Below are 10,562 nucleotides of genomic sequence, written 5' to 3' on the forward strand. Positions count from 1 at the left end.
TTCAGATAAATAGCGCCTGACTTCTTTCACTTAGCCCAATGTTCTTAAAGGTCCATCCATGTTATTCATGAATTAGCACTTAAGTTTTTCTTAGTTGTCAAATATTATATTGTGTCAATATGAGATATTTTATTTATGCAAGCGTGGTTGTTGGATCTTTGGGTTGCTTCCACTTTTTGGCATGAATAATGTTATGAACATTGGTGAAAAAGTTTGTGTGCTTTCTTGGGTATAAACTTAAAGGTAACTGTTTAAACTTTCAAAGAATTGCAAATTTGTCCTCTAAAGTGGCTGCACCATCTTACATCTCCATCAGCAATTCACGAGTTTCCATTTCCTCATTGCCAAAACTTTATTTTCTGGTTTTTTAAATTATATCTATCCTAGTGGAAATGAAGGAGTAACTCATTGTGGCTTTGATATGCATTTTCCTAATGCTGAGCATTTTTCATTGGATTATTGGCCATTTATCTTCTTTTGAAAACAGTTTATTCAGATCCTTCACCTATTTTTTGAACTGTTTCATTATTGAGCTGTAAGAACTATTTATATATCCTACATACAAGTCCCTTAGAAGAGATTTGATTTACAAAGCTTTCCTTCTTTTCTGTCATTCACTTTCTTGATAGGGTTTGCTGTGACCAAAAGTGAAAAATTCTGAACATGTCCAATTTACAAACTTTTGGTTTTTGTATTTTGTATGCATATGCTCTTATTAAGAGTGGATTTTTAAAAAATTACTATGACTTAAGTTAGACTAGAAATATATCCAAATAACAGACGTTTACTTCGTGATTACCTAAGGTGCCTGTATCCCTTATCTTTCTGGAGCAGAGTGAATACAACTTGTGACCCTGTGCTTAACTAATGATGTTCTAGGAATTAATGAAGATACTCTCATGGTGCCACAGGACATGCCTTGGACTGCTAACCACAAGGTTGGCAGTACAAGCCCATCAGTCACCTTGGAAGATAAAGATGAGGCTACTTGCTCCTATAAAAATTTCAACTATGAGTCAGAATCAACTCAATGAAAGTCAACTCAAGCCTTTGCTCCACACACTTTAAAAATCCCCAGAATGTATGCTTGTAGAGATACAAGGAATATCATAGCCAAGTTCTACCTTGTACCACCTGGAGCTAACCAGGGGTCCAGTATATAATAAGCGTTAACTTTTAAAGAAAGGTAAAATATAACTAATTAAATACAGTGAAGTATTTAATTATACTTATAGTTAAATAGAGCTAAACAAATATGCAAAAGCAGAAAATAAAACCATATGCAAGGTTAGTTGATTATGAACTCATAGGGTTTCCAAGACTGACTGTCTTATCTTTTAGGTAGCGGTCAAGCAATTCAATCACTGTACCATCAGGAAATTCTCATCTATTTTTTTATAATGGGAAAAAATTTTGAAAATCAAAACAAATCTCTTACCCTTTTGATTGGCCATTTGCCCGATTTTCAAAAAATTTTATCTCTAAAATATCATTTACTCCCAAAGAATGAACTGCTTCAGTTAAGTCTTCATCTGTTGTCCACTGCAAGACATTTATCTCTCATTAACCATGAAAAACATTATAGTTTGAATTTTTTTAAATGGATGAACTCAAGATAAACAAGAAAATGCTCAGTGAAAATTAAAGGAAAGTTACTGCCTGTCAGTCTCCAAACTCCAAATTGCACAAAAGAATCTCAGAACATAATTAACTTCATTCCCTGATAAGAACTTAGAAGGTACACACCTCAAAAATAGATATTTACTCTTAAGATTTCCTGGGGAAGCCACTACCAATTTTAAACTACCATGAATTTAAACTGCTAATAAAACCAATCTCATTTATTCTTTTTCTCTTTAAAAGACTTTGCATCTTACTTTGATGCAATTGAGCCGTTAAAGAGCACTGCCCAAGGTCACAAACGAATAGGGGGAGTAGCTAAGATTCAAGAACTGTACTGTCACTCCCGTTAAACAAGAATGTTTAGACTAGGTGATAAGCATCAATCACAATTAGTTTTTAAAATATTTAAACAAGATATTTATAAACCAAAGATACTAAGGATAAATTTATTTTGCCTATAAACATAACATTTCCTAACGTTCAAGTATATGTAATAGATGTCTCCAATTAGTTAAGATTTTCTAGGACTATTTTTAACAAATATTTAAGATAGAATGCAACTAAAAAAAAATAAAGACAATGAATAGTTAAGTTCCCCACCAATAATCATGTCTAGTCTGATGGATAAATAAGCAGTACAATGTATATGTCATAGCAGTGCTTCCCAAACTCAGGTTTTAAGGGCAAAACTAAAACTCAAGAAATTCGTAATATAAATTGGAAAACACAAATTGTCTTTAAATGATGTGTTCTTTTCTCTTGTACGCTTGTGAAACTGGTTTGAGCACGAAATTATCATTTTTCAAAGTCACATTGGGATAGGCAGAGTAAGGGAGGGAGCAGAAAGTAAAATGGACAAGCTGGAGGTAAACTGATTAGGCTGATCAATCATGCAGTAGAACTGTATTAAATGGTACCTTAAGTTGGAAGACCACAAAGTTCAAAACTAAGAAAAATAGAATGAAAAAGTACTTTTTACAGCATAAACAAGGATATACAGAAAAGCACACTGAATGACTTCAAATTTATATATTGAGGGGAAAACAAAAAACAGCTGACGCAGTCCAGAATCAATTACCAATAATTTAATTAATAGGTTACCTCTACTTACCCAAGTAAGATTGCCAATATATAAGGCAATTCTCTTTCCAGTATATGTATAGACAACATTCGGTGCTGATCCTTTCCCAACATCATCGCCAACAGTTGGTGGGAGGGTATCCATATAATCCCTGTCTTCGGGGGCATCTCCATTATTTGCAGATGGAGAGATGACATCATCATACAGATCTATCTGATCATGCCCACCATACTCAGCTTCCTGAGGTACAGAAATAATGCTCTACATTATTATACACTTGTCAGAACACTACTAAATAGCCACGAACATGGGTGTCCACTTAACTCGTGTGTTTTAAAAATCTGACAGAAGATGGAAAAAGGTCGAAATATTTCAGGACAAATCTCTTTATGCAATTGGTGTACTCATAAATGATGCCTGTAGAGTAAATTTCTGCATGAGGAATCCTATTTTCCCACTGATTTTCAGTAAAATAATAAGGTAGTTTCTGGGGAGGGGGTGATTAAGATGAAGACAAAACAAAGCAACAAACCTTCCTTGGGAAATAAAATACTCCTTTAAGTAAAATTAACAATATTTATCAGTTGGGCTTTCTAAAAGTACATTTGACATTAACAAAACATCACAAATAAAAAACAGACCCATTCATTGTCTTTAATGCAACCACGGAAAAATACAACTAATATTTATTAGACAAAAGAAAAATCACACCTAATATTTACTATGGTATTCAAATCTGCTTCTCAACTCTGAAAGCTGTTTTAGAAAAAAGGGGAATAACCTGTGACTTAAGCCAAAGAGAAGCAAACATATGCTGAGTATACAAATAATTCAAAATGTCAGCAAATGAATAAGGGAAAGAGAATGAAATGTACATAAAACCAAATTATTACCGCAAGTTCTATTATTCAGTCTGCAAAGCCAATGCTTAAATTAGTAAAAGTAACAAATAAGAAAGGCTATAATAAAGTTATGTCACCGAGTATCACCAGAACAATTAGCATAATGCTAGTAAATTGTCCCTTACAACCCTAGACAAAAAGCAACAACCAGGAAAATGGAAAAGAGGTGTGAACATGTTCGCAGAACAGTGTTTACATTGCCTTTGGTACCATATGGGATCACAGGCTTGACTGATCATGCAGTAGAGGAAAACTCCATTTCTACCCTTTTTCCTTCCCACCTACTGGCCTTTCTACCACTAGTACTTGATTCAGTGTTTTAGCAAGTACTTGGTTTAACTCCGATGGAGAAAACTTGAGACAGGGAGAAAGAAAGAAGGAGACAGTTAATAGAACAGTGAAGGAAGAGTGCAAAGCTCCTATCGTCGACCATCGGTCGAGTTCACTAAGAAGAGGCTATGCAGTGACACATATAAGGAAGAGTAGTTCCAGGAAACAACTGCTGCACTGACAGAGAATGACCCCCGAAAGGCATCTGTAACTACAAACTGATCCAACGAAATACTGTTCTATAGGCCTCAAGAGAACATGATTTGTTATTCAGAAGGGAACCATAGTAAGATTTTTTAAAAAGAAAAACAAAAAACTTGTACAGGTTCACACTAACTATACACATAGCCAAAGGAATTTTTTTTAATAAATTCATCTTTAGGTAGTTATCTGCATACACTGAGTTATCCAATTTGCTAGTTATATAACAGACTCAATATACCAATTATGAGGTAGAATGCATTTATAAAATGTATTAAGTAAGGGGCTCACAACCTCAAGGTAAACGAGAAAACAATGCCATCTTTAGCTATTGGCAGGAACTAAGACCACAAGTCACTGAAAAATGCCGTAATTTTTGTTTGTACAGCAATACTGAAAGAGAATTTTTAAAATCGAGACAAAATAGCATGCTGAAATTGCAGTGACAATAAATATTAAGAAAAAAGGAGGGTGAGCTTTATTATGAAGTTTCAGTATAGCTGAAGCTTCAGGTGATGTAGGTCAGCACAGTGGTTCCATACAGCTAAGATATTAAAAAGCTTCCCATAGGGGGTAGTGGACCCTTTAACTCTCTTGCAATCCGGCTCTGTACATCAAGTAGAGTTACTATTATTATTCAAAGGGAGTTGTGTTGCCATCCTCCTCAGCAGAAACTATAATCACAATATGTGGTCTGAGGGAGAGTAAAAAAGAATGCAAGGGTTATTAACAGCAGGACTTTAATAAAGGTATTTAAACTTATGCTTTCATGTACAAAAAATAGGTTAACACATTGGATTTTCCATTAGTTGTAAATTTCTGAAATTATTTACAGCAGACAATAATTTACAAACATTAATTGCAGCTACACTAACCTGGTGCAATACAATCACTTACTATTTTTGTCCGTCCATGAATTCCTATGTTGACATCAACCAATTTTCCACATTGATATGATTCTACCAATATTAGGATCAGCCATTTTGTCTGGTAGTTGAATTGCATCCAATTGGTTGAAGTGTGATGCTAATTGAGACCATGGTCCTGAGGTTTAGCTCCATGTGGACTAGTTAGCTTCACTCTGATCCAAGGCCACAGCCTATACTCCTAGCCCCAACAGTACACGCATTTGGACTTGGTGAAAAAATATTAATGAATCTGGATACATTTGCCACCATTACCAAAAATGCAACTCAACAGTCTTTTGTAATATCAAAATTTCTAGCTTCAGCGATCACACCTATTCTTCACATTAAAAAAAACAACAGCAGAGCTCATCCAACTTTCTATTTCAACTGTAAATACTGTAAGAAAACACCCTTAGTCACAATTAAGCAAAATGGGTATCACATATATAGATGAAATAAACTCTGAAAGCCTATTAAGCAAGCAAACAAAAAAGCTTCTATTTTGTCAAAGAGAAAAGGTCAAAGGCGCCAAGTCTGTATGCATAGGTATTTTCCACTATTACCTTTAGATGTTAATGCCTTTCAAAAACATGAAAATGTCAACGGTACCCCTCTAGTTAGTTATCAAATGCTGACCAATCTTAACTATTTGCTTTTCTTAGTAACTAATCACCAAGAGCTATACAGAATTCTTTAATAGTTCCTAAAATTTGTTCATGAAGCCATCAAATAATTTTTTGTTCCCTATTATTCTAAATCAGCATAATCATTCAAAACGCACAGACATTGTCTCAAGATTAAACATAATACAGAATTGCTGTCAAATCCAAGAGAAAGCACTTAAAATGAGTAGTGAAATGACCGAAATTCTATTTCTTCAAAGCAGTGTTTCTCAACTTTTCCATTATCCTTCCTGTTGCCCCCTATCCCAAAGAATATTTCTAGACGTTTCCCCCTAACCATTCACCCATGAAATTTAATCGCAGGTATGCTACCTATATCACTATTGGGATAATGACCGTGGACGAGTTGTCTAAGTACAGCTCTTCTGCCATTCTGCTTTTGGCAGTCCTAAAGCTGTAACTAGTACCATTCCTGGATTACCTGGTGCCACCCTTGGTATATAGGCAAAGGGGTACTTGTTTCAAAGGGCCTCGACTTTTAAAAATAATGAAAAGTGTTAAACAGCCATGTTCATTAAGGGAAATGCAAGCAAGGGAGAAAGTCACAGGTTGCACACACAGATTGCACTCTACCAAGGAAGAGGAACACTAATCATGCAATAGCCAATAGCAGCTACTATTATTTTTTAAAATATTTCATTTCCTGGTTTTGTCCAATTATGTTCTGAGGAGATATTAATTTATAATACCTATAGTAGCTCAAATAATTTGGTACTTTAAAGTGTATCAGATACAGTGAAAATTAGGGCAATTCATAGACAATTTAATTACCTAAAACTACTAAAGCATGCTAACTCTCCTAAACATTTCTATCGATGTTTTGGAGCCAATAGTTTTCTGAGACATAACTTTTGTAGAAACCAGCTTTCACTACTTGTTCAATAAAACTTATTTTTCTTCCATAACTGACTAAAATATTGGATAGTCATAAATAAGAATTATGACTCACGTAATAAAGGTAGACTGCCTTATTTGAATGTCTAGGCCCATGGTTTTAAATACATTTTTTCTGGTCACTATCTTTACACACCCCTTCATTTTAAAGTTGGCTGGTCAAATTACTAAATTGACAGTGCTTTCAGGGACTACAGACCAGAACTAAATTCTACAATAAGTGCTTTTTACCCACCCACTGCTCGCCCACTCAAAATAAACAAAATACACACTACTTCAATATACATTGTAAGTTTTCTGGAATTCACTAGGTCTTTTATTTTCAAGTCCCCAGCAAAAAATTTTACAAAGAAAGATACACATCATACATGTACAGTTCAGTAAGTTAGAATTACCTGGATGTCTCTCATTCCTACTACAGAGCATGCTCAGGTAAGGACCCTTATAGTCAGTCCTTTGTGTTGGCATATAGCACACTTGTAAACAGTTGAAGTTTTCAAACTTAAGTTTCATTTGGGGAGGAAAAAATGTTTTTGAAGGTGCTATAACCACTAAATATTAGGCTAACCACCACACTGAGAACAAACCCCAGTTGAAACTAAACTGATACACCATATAACGAGACAGAAAGTGCTTTCTTCTCAACTTTCCTACTCAAGTAATGTAGGAGAGCTGGAGGCAATTCAAGTTCCCCCTCCACCAGGGCAAATGTTCTCAATCTCTATTTGGTGGCATCCAAAGACCTAATTTATAAACTAAAGGGCACCCATAAAGAACAGCCTAGTCCCTTTGTGCCTTCTCCCCTTCTCTAGCCATTTATTCCTTTCTTAAATTCACCTGATGAACAAAGTGGCGTTCTACTACAGTTTCATTTGTCTTATTCGGACCCTTTTCAAAAACCAATTAAAGTTTCTCCTAAAACAATTGAAAGATTCAATATTTCTTAAAGACAATAGTGTGCATTACCAAGATATGCACCTCCTAAACTTAAGCCTTACTTTTAATTGTAAGAAAGAACACAAATGCAATGAAAAACGCAGCTCACAATGAAGACCAAAAATATTTAAAACTGTTTAGTCATTTGAAAGCCAAAAAGATGACTGGCTAATAATTTGTAAGCTAAGTTTTTCAACCACAATAAGCCCTATAGTTTAATGAAGTAACTGTAGTAAAAAATAAGGTCATCAACTAGTAACAAAGAGGGTAGTACAAATTAAATCAGTAATTATTTTGTGGTTGCTTCTAATTCTGATAAAAGTTACGGAAAAATACTTCAATGATCTCACTCCCTGCCATCAAGTCTAATGATAACAGCATTAAAAAAAGAGATGAACATTGAAAATAAACATACTTTTGTGGACATTAAAAAAATGTAGGTCATTACAGCAAGCAGGTCACAGAAGCCAATGAAATGCAAAATGTAAAAGCCAGAGCCACTACTTAATAAATTTGTCACCCTGTTTGCCTCATTCGTTTAGAGGTATATTTTACCCATAAAATTATAGAACCACGTGTGAGATATAATGCTACAGTTACAAGTGAAAGCATAGGTTATTTTAAAAAGAACCCCATAAAATAATCCCTCATCAAAGTCACAAAATTTTCATCTTTTCTTACCTCCTGTTCAATCACCACTTACTGCACAGGGTTAAGAAAGCACCACTCCATCCAGTAAAGAGTTATGTCCCTCCCAAATTAATATGTTAAAGATTAACTGTATCTCAAAAAGAGGGCCTAAAGAAAGCTCTGATGTCTAAAAAGATGCTGAAACCAATGAAGACCCTTCTGAAAACCAACTGTTCCTGTACTTGCAAGTATGGAATGTTAGTCTCCTTCAATAAAGAATAAAAGAAATTTCCTAGAGTTCTTTGTCTACTGACCGTAATTTTAAACAGCATTCATTGTGGAGCACTGAGGGAAATTTTCTAATTTTCAAATGACAAACTAAGACATCACATACACCCAAAATGTAAGCAGAGTAAGAACATGTTTAATAAGGTGATGGCAATGAGTTACATTTAGATATGCTCAGTTTTTATGACAGTAACAATTGCATGTTTTTTTCTTTCCTAATATTAAAACCAGGGAGGCACTAAGCCACTTTTGACAAGCCAAAGATAGGACTTCAGTGATGTCGTTTTTAAAACTCTTGACCCCATAATCACACCTAAGGTCCATAAGGGGTGGGGAAAGGTTAGACACACATTAAATTGCAGAATTTTATTAAGCTTCTCATACGAACCTGGAAAATAGAAAAAAAGAATCACGCTTTTAGGTGCTCTACATTTCGTATTTCGTTAGGCACAATTTAACTCGTTCAAAGGTATTACCACACAAAATACAGCATGGATGTGAATGGCGGGCTTGGCGTTTAAACGTCACTACTGACTAGATTTTTTGCACGGCTGCCCGCCATCCGGCATCATTGCCCTGCGGTTTATTCTTCCGAGGCAACCGCGGCCTGTGGGATAGTGGGAAAATAAAAAATAAACCTTGCCGCCTCGCTTTCTCTAATCCCTCCCACGTAAACGCAGAGTTCACGGAAGGCATGTTGGAGCATTTTCCTTTCGGGGGGAGAAGAAAAAAAAAAGACGACACAGTGACGCGTCTTGCTCACAACACGGCGTAAGAAATTGGGGCGAACGGCTTCATTTTCAATCCGCTGCTCGCTCCCCGGGTAACCGCTGAGGGCGCTTCCATCTTTGTGTTCCTTCCCGCCGGGCGCTTCGAGTCCCTGGGCCCAAGCCGTCCTCGCAGGTATTGCTCACCACAAAGGCTAAGCGCCCCCCGAAAACGGGCCTCGGCGGCGCCCGCGCGTACACACGACCCGCGGCTCCCCAAGTCAGAGGACTTGTTGCAAACGCGCCCACAACGAACCCGCCTTCGGAGAGCGGGAGGGGGGGAGGAGGAGGAGGAGGAGGAGGAGGAGGAGGAGGAGGAGGAGGGAGCCACGCGGAAACCTGTCGCAAACGCGAGCAGGAGCGCCCGGGAAGCGGGCGCGCGCGATACAAAGGGCCGTGAACGCGGCCTTCCAAGAGGCGACCGTGCGCAGGGAGGGAGACAAGATGGAGCGACGGGAGGAATCGGAGCCCGAGCGGCGGGGTCGCGCGCCGCGCCGGGGCTTCCTCCTCAGGCCCCGCGGCGGCTCGCTCTGCCCGCCGCGCACACGCGGCCCCGCCGCCCCGGCCTAGCGCGGCGGGAAGCGCCCGCCCGCCCCTCCCGCGCTCTCCATTGTTGGCGGCGGCTGCACGGCGGCAGGCCGCAGCGCCCGCGGCCTGCGACACGACACGACGCGGCCGGGCGGGGGGCGGGGGAGGGGCGCACGGCCGGGCGGCGCGGCCCGGAGGCGGCGGCACAGGGCGCACGGTCTGCAGCCCGCCGGCTCGCGGGCCGCGGCGGGCCCCGGGTCAGCGTCCGGGCGGCGGCGCGGGCCGCTTCGGCGGCGCGGGCCCGGGGCCCTCACGTACCTGGTTGAACTCTTCGCCCACATCCGCGTAAATGTCTATGTGGTCCACACCGTCCGCCATCTTCCCTCGGCCTCGGCCGCCGCCGCCGCTGCCTCCTGCAGGTCCGCCCGCCGCGGCAGCAGCAGCGGATCTGGCGGCGGGGGCGGGGCGCGCTGCGTCACTTCCGAGGCTCAGGGGACGGGGGCGGGGGAGGGGGCGGGGGAGGGGGCCGGGGAGGGGGCGGGGGCGCGCCCGCAGCCCGGGCGCTGGGCGGCGGGCTCGGAGGAAGCGCTGGGCGCCGGGGGCCACCGGGCAGCTGCTTTTGTGTGTCGGGGGGAGGCCCGCGGGGCCGAGGGCGCGATCCCCACATCCTAGTGGCGCTTCCGCCGCGCCGCGCCGTCCCCGTTGTTTCCAGAGGTGGCCTTTTCGCGGACGGCCTGTGGCACATTCAAGCGTTCTGTTTGGTCAGATGCATTTTTCAGCTTCTCGGCCCG

At 40.1% G+C, this 10,562-nt stretch overlaps 1 protein-coding gene across 6 annotated transcripts in view; it reads right to left on the reverse strand.

Moving 5' to 3' along the window:
* Positions 1-10,221, reverse strand: part of CPSF6 (cleavage and polyadenylation specific factor 6) — a 32,629-nt gene extending 22,408 nt beyond the window's left edge. For all 6 annotated transcript variants that reach the window (XM_075551308.1, XM_075551307.1, XM_075551306.1 and 3 more), the window contains exons 1-3: positions 10,090-10,221; positions 2,735-2,944; positions 1,439-1,542 (exon numbers count right to left, since the gene is read on the reverse strand). In XM_075551308.1, coding sequence (XP_075407423.1) covers positions 1,439-1,542; positions 2,735-2,944; positions 10,090-10,149 — 374 coding nt within the window. In that variant the 5' untranslated portion in view covers positions 10,150-10,221. The remainder of the gene's footprint in view (positions 1-1,438; positions 1,543-2,734; positions 2,945-10,089) is intronic.
* Between the last annotated feature and the right edge of the window lie 341 nt (positions 10,222-10,562).

Source organism: Tenrec ecaudatus, chromosome 6 (assembly GCF_050624435.1).
Source record: "Tenrec ecaudatus isolate mTenEca1 chromosome 6, mTenEca1.hap1, whole genome shotgun sequence".
NCBI lineage: Eukaryota > Metazoa > Chordata > Mammalia > Afrosoricida > Tenrecidae > Tenrec > Tenrec ecaudatus.